Raw genomic sequence first — 16,223 nt, 5'->3', positions numbered from 1 at the left:
TAGGAATTATGGTAAGGAGACTCAGCAAGTACAGTGTTTTTAACATTATAAACATAACCTTTAAAGCATTTACCTATACGGTTGAAGTGAAGAACTGAATAACTCCTGAGCCTGGGAAACAGCAGGCCCAGCCCCTAAACTCAGTTGGGCTTGATGCTGCCCTTGCAGTGGTGCATAAATAGGGATTGGAATCTGCTGAACTGAAGTTGGCTGCAATGAAATGGAAAAAGATAACAACAACAAAAAGACATGGATATAAACATATTATATATGAATATCATACATGCAAATCACAATACTTTGGAAAACAGAACTTTGAGACATAAAAAAAAATCAACTTTCCTTTCAACACATTATTATATTGTTAATCATTAAGCTTAGGAAATTTTACAATTTTGCTAATAACATATCAAGGTAATCATGAGTAGCTTATAACTTTATATAGTCTATTATTTATAGTCCAAAATAACTTTTACAAGCATTAAAATGTAAAAGAATCCTTATAGGATGGAAGGAAGTTTAGTGTTTACCTGAGAGAGACCTGGTTGGAAGCCTTGTTGCTGTGCCAAGGATGGTGGAGCCAACCGTGCATGCTGGGTATTGAATAAATGACTTGTGTCCATATAGAAAGCTGGAATTTGAGCTATAGGCCATCAGGAAAAACAAGCAGGAATAAACGTACAAATTTCAGAATTTTCCAAATAGTAAATAAAAACCATGTTTTTGTGGCAGATTTCAAATTAAGTGAACCCTCTGAAAATTAATACAGCTATGGAAAAACTAGAAATGTGAAAAGATGCAAATGTAAAACAATGCAAAACTTCTAGTAGATAGGTATATGCACATAATAAATATAACTAGTACTTGTGAATGTACAAAAAACATGCACTCTTGCATACTGTCAATGGGGTATAGGCACTGCTATATTTTGCCAATGGTAAAAATTTCACATTATCCACTAAAACTAAAAATGAATCTATCTACTGAACCAGCAATTCCACTCCAATTTTAAATCTACCTACTGCAATTTAGAAAAATATTTCAAAAGAATTGACATTTAATAATTAAGAGTTTGGTATAGATTCTTAACGCATTTCTTTTCTATGTATGATACATACTATTTTGTGACTTGCTGTTTTTCATACAGTAAAATATAAATTTACATATATTCACAATATTTATATTAAAATATAAATTATAGAATATTTCATAAATGTAAATATAAAATATATAGTCAAATGCACAAATTATATACTTGTATATTCTGGAGAATTCCACATACTGCTTTTAATTAGTCACTATTATAAACAATACTGCAATGAATACCCTTATATATATATCTCTAATTAGGCTAAGTTTATCCATGAGACTCCTTGCTCTGAAACTATTATACAGTATGCACTCATACATTTTCTAAGATACTTCTTAAAAAGAATTATGCCAATTTATACACTTAAAGCAATTACCTCAAGAGCTTATTAACAATACCTGGTATCTTTACAGATACTAGGTATTAACAGATGCTAAAATATTATCAACTTATCTATGAAAGGCAGGAAATAGACTCATTGTTCTTTTACTAGGAATTTAAATCATTGGTTAATTTTAATATTTTTCAAACATTTCAGATTAGCATTGTGATATCCAGGAGGACAACCTACATCACACCCAAATAATTTTTTCGTTTTTGCATTTTATTCTTCCCCCAAAACTTTATTATCAACTGTCAAATTTCAGAGAAAATCTTTTGGAATTTGATTACAATAGTGTCAAATGCACAAATTATTTTTCACATTATTAGATACAAATTTGTCTTATATATATAACAAATAATTGTCAATAATACAAAGGCTGATATCCCCAGAATTCTTGTCATGGAGAGAAAGGATTAAACTCTACAAAGGAACATAATTGCAAAGCAGATCAAAAAATATTTAAACTTGGCCGGGCGCTGTGGCTCACGCCTGTAATCCTAGCTCTTGGGAGGCCGAGGCAGGCGGATTGCTCAAGGTCAGGAGTTCAAAACCAGCCTGAGCAAGAGCGAGACCCCGTCTCTACTATAAATAGAAAGAAATTAATTGGCCAACTGATATATATACAAAAAAATTAGCCGGGCATGGTGGCGCATGCCTGTAGTCCCAGCTACCCGGGAGGCTGAGGCAGAAGGATCACTCGAGCCCAGGAGTTTGAGGTTGCTGTGAGCTAGGCTGACGCCACGGCACTCACTCTAGCCTGGGCAACAAAGCGAGACTCTGTCTCAAAAAAAAAAAAAAAAATATTTAAACTTGAAAGGGTAATTAAGATTAGAAAAGAACATTTTTAAAAGTCTTCATTTTCTAAATGTCTTATATTCAACGCTAAAAACATTACCTGCCGCAGACTGAGACACATAAACTTGTGGGCTCTGTTGCTGCTGGGCGATAAGGGAAGGCATACAGCTTAACTGTGAAAAATGACTGGCAGAAGGTAGGCTGCTCGTCTGCAACTGTTGAGGTTTCACTTTACAAATATTAGGAGGGTCCGATGTGGTTGTGGATTTTGTACTCAAAGAAGAGGTAGTATATGTACCAGCTCCTACATTGGGGTGACAGATAAAGGGGGAAAACCCAGCATATTTAAATGTGCTGTTGTTCACAGTACCAATTAGAAACTGGAAAATTAATACCCATCCTGTACTTCTATACTGCTTCATGCCAAAAGTGGATATGGAGGCAGCTTACAAAAGAAAGGAACACATCATCAAATGCAAACAAGACTAAAATCTGAAAAAAATATAACCAATAGAAAATTAAAATGAGGAAGAAACAAAACACAAAACTCATAAGTAAGGCTGAGCACCTACATGGCTATTATAGTTTAGCCTGAACTACTATTTGGTTTTTAATCATCACAAAGGAAAAAAGGATATATAATCATGAAGCTTCATTCCCTATGACCAGGCATAGATATTAGGACATACAATGTGTTGTACCTTAGGAATAATTGTGACTATAAATGGCCCTTGAGATATCTTAATTGCTTCTAAAGTCATATAAACTTAAACTTTAGGTTTGATTTCTCTCTCTGCCCTGCCCCCTCCAAATTGGTATACAGTAATACTTTAAATACAAATGAAGACAAACTACTGAATGAATAAATGGAACTACAAAAACTTAGGTTTGAAGGGTCAATTAGTTCTGTTATCAGTGAGCTATAATGACTAATACTGGACCCAAATGACAATACTGGTAATTTGATTAAAAAGGAAGATACGATTATCATTATTTTCAGACCTCATAATGTTTCAATTTTTCTAGTTGAGTCTCTACCAGTAGGATGATTAGAAAGAAGGTGTTTATTTAAAAATTATCTTAGTCAGTGGGACAGGTGCGGGCAAGCTATGGTCACCACTGGCCACCATGGGGGGAGGGGGAGGTTGGGCCCCGGGTCAATTAAAAAAAAAAAATTAACCTAGTCAAGGGGAGTGGAGGCATACTAGACCTGGGGAAAGGAGGTAGATGAGCTCTAAAGAAAGAACTAGCAACATTCCTAATCCTTTTATTTCTGAATCTTCCTACCACACTCTCCTTTTGTTTCCTTCTCAACACCACCCATCCCACCCAAGGAGACTGAGCCCCAAGCTACTTTAGCAAGCATCAGTGAAAGACACTTTGGCAAATAGGTGATGGGGAAGGCTTGAAAGGGTTTTAAAGAGGGAAGAGATGTAGCTGGAGCACAGTGTGGTTTGTCTTAATGCATACTTCTAATTACAGATAACATAAAAAACTGCTCTACAATCCAAAGACAGGTTTTTTTTTGTACCTAAAACTGGCAATATTGAAAAAGAACCTGTGAAAAATAGTCAATTATATGCCGAATATATTTTATATCTATTGAAAAGGAGCTTCCCACTGCTTTGGAAACAGCGGAGAATACTGAAAAAACTTGAAATTTCACATATGGTAAAAGGTCTACTTTTTTAGAATCAAGCATTTTAGAAACATCTTCTGTGTTTCTTTAAGAACTATAAAGTCTTCACATGAGATTGCTCAATGAAAAGATTACACACTAGTAAAAATTTAAGAAAATATAAGAAAAATGTAAGGAAGCAAGAAAAGTACCTTCTAACTTTGGGCACTGATGGACTCTTTTTAAACAAAGCATAACAAAACCAAAAATGAAAAACTAAACCAAACCAAAGCCAAATGAATGGATTCATAACTCAAATAGCAGAGGCTAAAAATTCTCTAATCTTAAGTCTGCACCAGAAAATATACAAGTTACTCCAATAAGTTTAGGCCAATACGTCCTTCAAATTAGATAGATTCCAGAACGTTGAAAAGCAGTCCGATTCTATTCTATGCTATTTCTAAGCTGATCTAGTTAGCTATCTATATATAAATGATATATAAAGGTATAAATGTATACCTATAAATGTATATATATAAATGTATAAAGGTATAAATGATAATCAGAAGGTGAACTTCACAGAAAAATTTAGAGGAAAATGACATTTTTCTACCAATTACTCTGGTATCTGTAATGGGCGGGCTTACTAAAATCCTGTGTTGGTAAACTATAAATATTTGCCAAAACTAAAATTGGGAGAGTTACGGTAAAGGGGGGAAGAGGTAAGAGTAGCAAGAAGTTCTATAAAATAGCTGACAACTATCTCATGCATAATCTGACATTTTTTGTAAAAATATTTTTGTGGGGGGGGCAGGAGATAGTGAATAGGAGAAGATGTTAAGAAATATTAAATAATTCAAGATATTTAAAGAAAAGGTACAAAAAAGTTCTACCTGATAGTGACGTTGTAGGAGTGACTGAAGCAACAGGAATCTGAGGCATAGATGCGCTTGAGAACGAATTGTAATTAGCGGTGCTGGGTCCGCTGGCACTACTGCTGACTCCACTTGCAATTGGAGGTGCTGTGGAAGTTACTGGAGACGCCTTCTCCCTTACATTTGGAGAATTCTCCCATGCCTTGCGTGCAGACTCCATCTGCAATAAAATGGACATTTTTATAGCAAAAAAAATGATGTGAATACAGAATACACACACACACATGTCTGCATATATATGTATCAATACATATAATAAATATAATATTTTAAAAATGACAAAAATAAAACATTATGACCCTAGAGATTTCAAATCTTTTTTTCCTTCAATTTTTTTTTTGTTTTCTTCTTTTATTTATTTTTTCTGCCAAGAATCACAAATGGTTGGATCATATCTTTCACTTGCCCTTTTAATCTTTGCTCCTTTACTCAAAATGGGGACAGTGGGGTTTAATTATGTTTCTACAGAGAACTAATTGATGGCTTTAAGAAACAGGTCAGTGAACTATAGAGTCACAGATCCTGTATCATTTAAACATGAACCCCTATCTCTACCAGTGAATAAGAAAAGAAAATACCATGCCTCTTTAGGGTTGACTAAAGGCTCTACCTCTAGTAGGAAAAGCCCTCAGTAAATACCCACTCTGTACATTCATTCTTTTTAAGTCAATGCTTTTCAAATGGAAGACAGCAGGCATCTTTTGGTTGGCTGTTTATGCTTCATTGTTTTAAAAGGCAATGTCACTAGATAGGTTTTAGACTTGGGTGCAATAGAAACACTTTTTGTTTCACATCGAGACTTCATCAAGCATTTTGTGTACTAGCTGCAGTCATTGGCATTTGTGGCTCCTGGTTTTAGCTGTAGTCTCTTAATTTCTTAAAATGCAAAAATTGCTTATTTCAATCTATCTAGAGCAGTACTATTCAGCAATGTTTGCCTGACATATACGTAAATGCAAGCCATATATATAATTTTAAGTTTTATAGTAGCCACATTTTAAAAAGTAAAAAGAGGTGGTATTAAATTTGATAACATGTAACTGAACCCAATATCTGCAATATTATAACCAAAACTATAATAAACATAAAATTAAGACATTTTATATTATTTTTAAAATGAAAATTTCTGATAAAGCATTTTTTTTAATTTTACACTTACAGTATACCTCAATTTGGATTAGTCAGATTTAAAAGGGCTTAATAGTAGATTCTGAATTAGAGAGGACAAGATACAGATTCTCCAGTATTAGGTTGGTGCAAAAGTAATTGCGGCTGTAGCACTGTTGACATCTGCCATTTGATACTGGAATACACTCTTAAATGTGGTTATGTTATACATCATTTTAATGTGCATTTCTCACTTTATGTTTTTGGCTAATGACATTATTTGCTGTTTATATTTATTTTAGACTATGAAATGATGTTTGACAAAAGACAAATTTGAACAATTTTCCTATTAAAGTTCAAAATGGGCTGGGCGCAGTGGCTCATGTCTGTAATCCTAGCACTCTGGGAGGCCAAGGGGGGTGGATTGCTCAAGGTCAGGAGTTTGAAACCAGCCTAAGCAAGAGTGAGACCCTGTCTCTAATACAAATAGAAAGAAAATTAATTGGCCAACTAATATATATAGAAAAAATTCGCCGGGCATGGTGGCACATGCCTGTAGTCCCAGCCACTTGAGGAGGCTGAGGCAGCAGGATTGCTTGAGCCCAGGAGTTTGAGGTTGCTGTGAGCTAGGCTGACGCCATGGCACTCACTCTAGCCTGGGCAACAAAGCGAGACTCTGTCTCAAAAAAAAAAAAAAAAAAAGTTCAAAATGGGTTGGAAAGCAATGGAGACAACATCAACGATGCATGTGGCCCAGGAACTGCTAAGGAATATATAGTGCAGTGGTGGTTCAAGAAGTTTTGCAAGGGAGATGAGGAGCTCAGTGGCTGGTCATCGGAAGTTGAAAATGACCAATTGAGAGCAATAATAGAAGCTGATCCTCTTAAAATTACACGAGAAATTGCCAAAGAACACAATGTCAACCATTCTGCGGTCATGTGGCATTTGAAGCAAACTGGAAAGGTGGAAAAGCTTGATAGAGTGGTTTCTCATGAGTTGACTGAAACTTTTAAAAAATTGTAATTTTTAAGTGCCGTCTTCTTTTCCTGTATGCAACACCAATGAACCATTTCTTGACTGGATTGTGATGAGTGATGAAAAGTGGATTTTATATGACAACTGGTGAAAACCAGCTCAGTGATTAGACAGAGAAGGAGCTCAGAAGCACTTTCCAAAGCTAAACTTGCACCAAAAAAAGGTCATGGTCACTGTTCGGTGGTGTGCTGCTGGTCTGATCCACTACAGCTCTCTGAATCCCAGGGAAACCATTCCATCTGAGAAGTATGCTCAGGAAATTGATGAAATGCACCAAAACCTGCAATGCCCGCTGCTGGCATTGGTCAACAGAAAGAGCCTATTCTCCTTGATCACACCAGACTGCACGCCGCACAACCAACGCTTCCAAAAGTTGAACGAATTGGTGGCGAAGTTTTGCCCCATTTGGTATATTCGCCTGACCTCTTGTCAACCACCTACCATTTCGTCGACCATCTCGACAACTTTTTGCAGGGAAAATGCTTACACAACCAGCAGGATGAAAAATTGCTTTCTAAGAGTTCGTTGAATCCCAAGCACAGATTTTTATGCTACAGTAATAAACAAACTTATTTCTCCTTGGCAAAAATGTGTTGATTATAATCGTTCCTATTTTGATTTAATAGAGATGTGTTTGAGCCTAATTATAATGATTTAAAATTCATGGTTTGAAGCTGCAATTACTTTTGCACCAACCTAATACTTTGCACAGTTTTGAGATTTTCAGTACTGCCAGTCAAAATACTGAACTGAGAGGAAACACCAAGATAATCTATAAGATCAGTTGTGACGACTTACATGAGGGAACTTCTTACAAGTAACATTTTTATACCATTGTTAGGAAGTTTGTGGGTCCCTGAAGTACCAATTTCTAAAATTTTAATTGATAGTTAGTTACTGTACTTTTACCCTACCTTCCTTTAAAAATGCATACCACTCATAATTTAATCTTTTCTTAATGTCTAATTGTCATCATTGTACATTCAAAACATAGCATACTTTTTTGTTTAAGACAAGTATTTTCTTTTTCTCATGACCAACTTGTTGATTTCAAATGTGTTTTATTTTAAAATAAAATTCTTGGGAAGAACTTAGGAAGTTAGCCCTAATGCAATTTACTTGTACCATCTAAGATTTTGTGGTTTTGAGCAATGTGATAGAGTACAATGTCTTTCACACCAGTTTTGTTGTGTTGAGAACACACCAATTACTAAATTACAGCCAATAAACCTTGTATAACATATAGGCCATGTGTGTCACTAATATAATTTAATTTGAATTTATTTTATTTATAAATACATATATTGTTTCTTCTTAAATGTTAAGAAGACAAGTGAAAGGCAAAGTCAAATAGTATTATAAATAAATAACGACTGGCTTAAAAAATAATTTGTTTACATGAAATTTGATTATTGCCCTCAATAGTATAATGATAAAAAACATACAAATAAGACAAAGCAACAGAATACATATTTGAGACATTCATTCAAGTGGCAAGACAACAACAAAGGCTGAACAGGAATTGGCAATAAACAGTAAGGATGAGGTAAAGACAGGGTAACACAAAGCAGAGGTTGTATCATGAAATTTTATGGCCTCAAACTTGTATTTGTTAAGCCTCTTACAAAGAAGTTTGGGGCGGGAGGTAAAAGGACAAGTGGTCAGGAGGCTGGGAACTCAAATTAGAAAGGGTCCAGAAATGAACGTTGGCTACATAATAAAACATCTTAGTGTTTGCCCCACCCTCCTCAAGACCACCAAAGAGATTCACTGTCAACCAGTGAAACATTAGGAAGACCTGCTATAATAGAGATTAAGGACCTGCCTGGATTTATGAACAAAAAACACCAATGAGATAAATAAATGGACTTAAAAAAATCCTCACTTAATTCCATGTTTGTATTTTTTTAATCATTGACTAATCCTGAGGTGAACAATGGATTTAAAATACTTTCAAATAACACAACTGTAAAAAAGTTCTAACATGGCTCAAAATTATAAACCTAATAGGAGATTAAAAATAAGACAAAACCTCTTGGCAATAAAAAGCACTAAAATCTCTTTCGCCCCATTATTTTAAAAAAGTATTGAACTTGCTGGCACAGTGGCTCATATCTGTAATCCTTGAGATCTGGAGTTTGAGACCAGCCTGGGCAACACAGTGAGACTCCCGTCTTCACAAAAAAATAAGAAAATTAGCTGGGCATGGTGGCATGTGCCTGTAGTACCAGCTACTCAGGAGGCTGAGGAAGGAAGATTGCTTGAGCCCAGGAGTTTGAGGTTGCTGTGAGCGATGATGACACCACTGCACTCTAGAGCCTGGGTAACAGAGCAAGACCCTGTTTCAACAACAAAATATCCAACAAAAAACAACTAAAAATTTCCTGATGTTGATTATGAAGCACACTTGTACTGATCAATTTCCTTTATGAGAAGGAAAGTGATCACTACACTGCATTCATTTAATTCACATATTACTTATAAGAAAGACAGAAAACCATCATGATCAATACTCAAGATTCAGGTAATAAATCATAAAAAGCATGAAGACCAAGCTAGTATATTTTGTACACAACTGATATAACCAAATATTAAAATCTCTAAGAGGAGCTCATTACAAACATAAAACATAAATGCTATCCTGTGTTTTTAAGACAATATTCACAAGCATAATAGGCCTTACTTGGTATAAGGATATCAAGTCACTGCTAAGTGGTATTAGAAGCTAATAAAAATTTAAAGTGTAATTTGACATCACTCTATTTCCTCAGCCTCATATTGCTGCTTATCACATAAAACTAGTAAAAGTGCCAAAAGAATATTGTTACTTATGTCCCCTTGCATGCAATAATTAAGGACCCTTAGAGATGGATGTCGTACATACCTTAAAGGTGAGGCTGAAAGTAGTGGGAGGAACTGAAGTTAGGCTGGAGCTCTGTTGTATAGTCTCCCTCTTAGGGAGGGGAAGGGTGTTGGGCAGGGGCACCTGAAAAGGCAGGCAACACATATCACAATCTAACTAAGTCTGCTACAAAAGCCCCATTAAAGATAATGCTAAAGTATTCTAAGGGGGGTGTTTATTTTTTATCAGAGCCAACAGGAATATCTGATTTGAGTTACATTGTGTTTATAGTAGTTGATAATTACGGACATCTTAGATAAAACTTCTGAAGAGAAATATTATTTGCCTTTTCATTTATGAATTAGCAGAAAGTCTGCACCAAATAGTTATATAAGGTGTATACTCAGATGGCAGTGCTTCTCATGCCTTAATATGTACATGAATCACCTGGGGTGCTGTTAAAATGTAGATTCTGATTCAGTTGGTCTGGGTTAAGGCCTGAAATTCTATATTCCAAGTAAGTTCCCAGACGATGCTGATGCTGCTGGTCCATTGGCCATACTTTGTACAGTAAAACTCTAAGGAATATAACTTTCGTCATATATGAAGGACCTGTAGGTTCTATCAGAAGTATTTAACTTGACCGTGAAAATATAAAAATTAATTTGCTTCCTGTAATATAGTCAACTTATAACTAGATTCAAGAACAAAAGTAATTTTGGAAATAAAGTATGAACTAATAGCCCCACCTCATTACACTAAACAAATTATTTTGATACAGTAATAAAGTAATTGGGGCAATATTGTTAGAAATTTGGAGACATTAGAAACTCACTGCCTTTCTCATTTTTTTTCCCTCTAAGTCTCTGGATCTTGGGATTTTATTATGCACGACTACACGTTTGCTTTTGATGGTTCATTCAGTTGTTTAGATCAAATTACTTAAATGCTTGGGAGTTTTAAGATAATCATTTTGTGATACTATGGAGATACTATGGACTACCTTATGGAGATTTCTAATACCACAGACTACTTAATGGAGATTGTTTTGTAAATCTTGAAATAGCTACGCCATAATAATAAAAAATGCCACCTGCATTTAAATCTTCAAGATATTCAAGATACAAAATGATTATATTTGGTAATACTAACCAATAAATATCAGTTGAAGATTCTAAAAAAAGTGTATTAAGCCTCAAAAAGAAATATGCCATTTTCAAGTTAACTTTTTAAAGACAAAAGTTGTATATATAAAACGGAACCCCCAAACAGACTACATGAAAGATAAAAGGACATTTCAAAAGATTCTAAAAATGTTCCTATGTGGGGGACATTTGCTTTTAACACTACAGTAACTTCAGAATCACCACCGCACATGGCACGAGTAAGCAACAATGTGAAATGATTCCAAACCAATGACTATTTATAATACTCACTGACCCAAATTATCTTTCTGCTTTCAAATATACCCTGGGTACATTGGCATGAGACTGGTCTCTTCCCTTTAGCAGTTATCAGTGTACAAGTCACTAAACTAATTATTAGCCTTATAGATCACACAAAAGCCATTAAAATAGTTACCTGGATATTTTCCAATGACTTTTAAAGGTTCTGAGAATAGTAATCTTTTCTCCTTATTTATATTTTGTAAGTTATATTGTCAGAGGATAGCTTGGCAGAAAGTATCATATGCTTTCTTGAAAAAGTAATATCTTAGAAATATTCCACACATTTTTAAAGTGAGAAAAGAAACCGCAATTTAAGTATAACAAAACTTTACTGATTGAATATTTGAAAATCTAGACAGTGACATTAGGGGCAAAAAAGTATTTTTCTCCAAGTTTTCAATTATTTCCTACAGAAAGAAAAACAAAAACAAAAACAAAAATCCCAAGACACCAAAAAGGACAAAAGAAACTGGCTAGGTATGGTGGCACACACCTGTAACTCTAGTACTCTGGGAGGCCAAGGGGAAAGTATGGCTTAGGTCGGAGTTGGAGACCAGCCGAAGCAAAAGACCTGTTTTCTCCCCAAAATAGAAAAAGTTAGCCTGGCGTGGTGGAACATCCCTGTAGTCGCAGACACTTGGGAGGCTGAGGCAGGAGGATTATCTGAGCCCAGGAGTTTGAGGTTGCAGTGAGCTATGACAAGACCACTGCACTCTAGATGGGGGTAACAGAGTGAAACTCTTGTCTTAAAAAAAAAAAAAAATTGGCCGGGTGCGGTGGTTCACGCCTGTAATCCTAGCACTCTGGGAGGCCAAGGCGAGCGGATTGTTCGAGGTCAGGAGTTGGAAACCAGCCTGAGCAAGAGCGAAACCCCGTCTCTAATACAAATAGAAAGAAATGAATTGGCCAACTAAAAATATATAGAAAAAATTAGCCAGGCATGGTGGTGCATGCCTGTAGTCCCAGCTACTCGGGAGGCTGAGGCAGAAGGATCGCTTGAGCCCAGGAGTTTGAAGGTGCTGTGAGCTAGGCTGATGCCACGGCACTCACTCTAGCCTGGGCAACAAAGTGAGATTCTGTCTCAAAAAAAAGAAAAAAAAAATTAAACCATTTTCAGAAAGGTGGGGGGTAGGGGGGTAGAAGTTGGACAAATCACATTAATCAGTTTCTGGAGAGCTCTCTCTCATCACCAAGAAAAAGTGTGTAATTTACTCCTTTCTATTCTTTTTCCTCAACTACATATTAAAAATCCTTCAGCTGGACTACAAAAATAAGAGTAAGTGACCCCTAATGTAGTTCACCTTTCTAAAATTCCATATACTTGAGGCTAGATGGAAGAATACAAAGCATAGGAAAAAAATGTAAGAAGACAAAAATAAAGATTTTAAAACTCAAAATGATAGTTAAAGCCCTTTGTGAGAGCCCTTTAATTATTTATCTGTAATGGATATTTTTGAAAAGAATGACCAACATTTTAATCTGATTGCCTTTGTTTATTGTAAGGGCTACATTTAGAAAGAGAACAGTGGACCAAATTTCTACCATGCCTGACCTTTAAAACAAGGACCATAGAAGCATCTTCTAAAATATACTGTGACCATGGCAATTTACTCAACATTTTTGGGCTTAGGATTTTTCATCTGTCAGTATGAGAACTAAGCAAAATGATGGACTGTACTGACATTTAATACTATACTGAATTATGAAATGGTTGCTATGGGAAACTATGGCCTAATTTACAACATGACTTAATATTGGCTGATATTAGAGCATTTAAGAATTTCTGAAATACATATGTGTACATTATAGCCCGATCTTTACAATAATGTTAATGGTGGGTATATTTTTTTAAAAATTCAAAAAGAAATACCTAATTCTTTGATAATAATATATTTGTCTTTTTTTTTTTGAGACAGAGTCTCGCTTTGTTGCCCAGGCTAGACTGAGTGCTGTGGCATCAGCCTAGCTCACAGAAACCTCAAACTCCTGGGCTCAAGCAATCCTCCTGCCTCAGCCTCCCGAGTAGCTGGGACTACAGGCATGTGCCACTATGCCCGACTAATTTTTTCTATATATATTAGTTGGCCAATTAATTTCTTTCTGTTTTTAGTAGAGACAGGGTCTTACCCTTGCTCAGGCTGGTTTCAAACTCCTGACCTTGAGCAATCTGCCTGCCAGAGTGCTAGGATTACAGGTGTGAGGCACTGCGCCCGGCCTATATTTGTCTTTTATTTCTAATTCTAATTCTCTTACATGAGTTAGGTTTCACTCATTGCATTATAAAAAAGTTTCATTTAAGAACAAAATCACCACCCAGGCGTGGTGGCTCACACTGTAATCCTAGCAGTCTGGGAGTCCGAGGCAGGAGGATTGTTTGAGCTCAGGAGTTGGAGATCAGCCTGAGCAAGAGACCATGTCTCTACTAAAAAAATACAAAGAAATTAGCTGGATAACTAAAAATATATAGAAAAAGTTAGCTGGGCATGGTGGCGCATGCCTCTAGTCCCAGCTACTCAGGAGGTTGAGGCAGGAGGATGGCTTGAGCCCAAGAGTTTGAGGTTGCTGTGAGCTAGGCTGACACCATGCCACTCTAGCCCATTCAACAGAGTGAGACTCTGTCTCAAAAAAAGAACAAAATCACCATCCAAATAAAATGCTGCACTAAAGCCAAGGTGCTATGGAATCGGAAGAAAAAAAAAGTAAAATATTTCAAAGAAAAAAGTAAATTAAATGTTGCATTTGTAACTGTGAGAGGTAAGAAAACTTCTTACCAAAACCAGGTTAATAGGATTAGTACTTATGAAATCAACTATAAGCACCATAAACCTTGATCTTCAATGGAAAGCTGATGACTTAAAGAAAAACAAAAAACTCAGCTTTGACTATTTTTGCTAATTATACTGCAGTTCTCCTAAAAAGAAATTTACTAACTCCTTCCTTGATGAATAAATAAAAAAGTACTAGATAACAATAGACAAGTTCCTGTCTAAACTTGCCAATCTAAAATAGATTACTTACATTATTAACCAAAGTATCTTCCATCTTTGCATTATTAGTAGCCACAGTGTTAGGCAGAGAAGAAGAAGGTGTAGTATAGTCTGTTACAGACTCCTGTGTAGTAACAGAAAAAAATATGTTTTAAACTGAATTAATGGATCACTTTCTAATGATAACAGTTGTAAAGTTGTTCTGAGAAGAAAGCAAGAGATCTTATGACTCAGCTCACTCAAACCTTAGTTTATTAATAGTGGGGCAATACAACATGCACCCACCACCAAAATGACAACCTTTCAACTGCTGAACTCTCATACATTGTTGTTGTTTTTTTTTTATTTCAGCATATTATGGGGGTACAAATGCTAAGGTTACGTATATTGCCCTTGCTCCCCCTCCCACTCCCGCACATTGTTAAAAATGCATTGCATAGTACTAGGAGGTTGTCAACAGAACCAAATATTTATTTCTCTGGGTTATTAAAAGAACTTTTTATGTGTTTCCCATACTTTACAGCTTACAAAGAACTACTGATTTTTCTTTATCTTCAAAATAAAACAATGCAGATAAGCAAATATCAAGATCTTACATCATAATTAGATTTTAGGGTATACTCCTTGTTTACTATCATAAACTTTTTAAATATGGTAGAGTTGGGTCATATGAGTTATTACTTAGGTGAATTCAGTTATATACCAACAATTAAAGAGAAAAATATTCAAACAATATGAAAGATTACATCCACTTTTCTTCTTAGCAAGTATACGTCCCAGAGTTGACAGGAGATGGCAAACATAAATTTGCTATTCCCCAAAGCATCAGTTCTCATAGTTATTCAGCATATCTTGCCTTAGTATTTTTAGAGATATGTGTTTCATTCAATGTTGCTCCTAAAGGCAAAGTCAATATCCTCTAGTGCTCCACCAAAGAAAGAGTGATCTGTTCCAACCATGAAAGAAAACTGGCTATACTGGAGCTACTAAAAGTCTGCCTTACTTCCTGATTTTAGAATCTCACCAGTGGGCAAGATGAGACTCTACTGTAATTGTATTAACATACTAAAAGTAAAACAGACCCATCTTTGAAAGCGCACAAACCCAATGAAAAGTATTTCAATTTTGTGTAGACATTTTTCACTTTAAGCTACTCAAATAAATAGTCCAGAATTAAAGGTAGAAGAAATTTCCACAAAAAGAAATATAATTTACTATAAAGGATTTCTCTGGATCACACATGCACTCAATGAAATAAAACCTTCTCTGTAGATATAACAACCCAACCCAAATAGTCTATAGAATTGTATGACCCGGTCAAAAGAAAAAAATAAAAAAAGTAAACGTATACTGCTGCTGTTCTTCCTATGGTTTACACCCATTGAACTGGTAATCACTGCGTGCTGCTTACCTTTGCATTAGTGCCATATTCTGCAGATGATACCGAGATCATTGTTCCTATCTCAGTAGACATTTCTGAGACTGATTTGGTTTCCTTTGTTGTGACAGTATCTGTGCTTCTGACCATAGCAGGGCTTGGCTTCTCTTGTCCTTCTGGCTCCACCTGTTGGGCATCTTTTACTTTTCTATTTTTTAATGAACGTTCCTTTCCAATGGGACCAGGTTTATGTTCTTTGTTTTCTACTGGACTTAAATCTGGAAGCTAAAGTCAAATGGTTATGACAAAAATGCGTCACGATCAAAGACACTCATTAAAAATATTCAATTTTAAAATTATTTGTTCTTTATAAGAGTTAGTGGCTTTTACCTTCTGGGCTTTGATAGGTCCTGCCCGTGGCTGCTTTTGCCGTTGTTCTTTAGGTTCAGGTACTTTATCAGCAGACTTTTCCGAAAGCACAGGAACAACATCATTTTCATTCCCATTTGATGCTGGAGCACCAAACTGAATTGTGTCAATTCCAATTTCAACTCCACTTTCCTGACCATTCTTTGCTCCCTAGTAAAAGAGTATTTAAAAACT

At 35.6% G+C, this 16,223-nt stretch overlaps 1 protein-coding gene across 11 annotated transcripts in view; it reads right to left on the bottom strand.

Annotated features, from left to right (window-relative positions):
- The window catches only part of PRRC2C (proline rich coiled-coil 2C), a 110,979-nt gene that overhangs the window by 15,097 nt on the left and 79,659 nt on the right, over nt 1-16,223 (bottom strand). For 10 of the 11 annotated variants that reach the window (XM_012765143.2, XM_012765140.3, XM_012765141.2 and 7 more), the window contains exons 21-28: nt 16,011-16,199; nt 15,654-15,905; nt 14,274-14,366; nt 9,850-9,951; nt 4,782-4,983; nt 2,371-2,574; nt 531-643; nt 74-210 (exon numbers count right to left, since the gene is read on the bottom strand). In XM_012765143.2, the coding sequence (XP_012620597.2) occupies nt 74-210; nt 531-643; nt 2,371-2,574; nt 4,782-4,983; nt 9,850-9,951; nt 14,274-14,366; nt 15,654-15,905; nt 16,011-16,199 (1,292 nt within the window). The remainder of the gene's footprint in view (nt 1-73; nt 211-530; nt 644-2,370; nt 2,575-4,781; nt 4,984-9,849; nt 9,952-14,273; nt 14,367-15,653; nt 15,906-16,010; nt 16,200-16,223) is intronic. The other variant, XM_012765145.2, reaches the window with a different exon arrangement.

The sequence above is a fragment of the Microcebus murinus genome, chromosome 2 (genome assembly GCF_040939455.1).
Source record: "Microcebus murinus isolate Inina chromosome 2, M.murinus_Inina_mat1.0, whole genome shotgun sequence".
Taxonomy (NCBI): domain Eukaryota; kingdom Metazoa; phylum Chordata; class Mammalia; order Primates; family Cheirogaleidae; genus Microcebus; species Microcebus murinus.
This window is presented reverse-complemented; position numbering and strand designations above follow the sequence as displayed.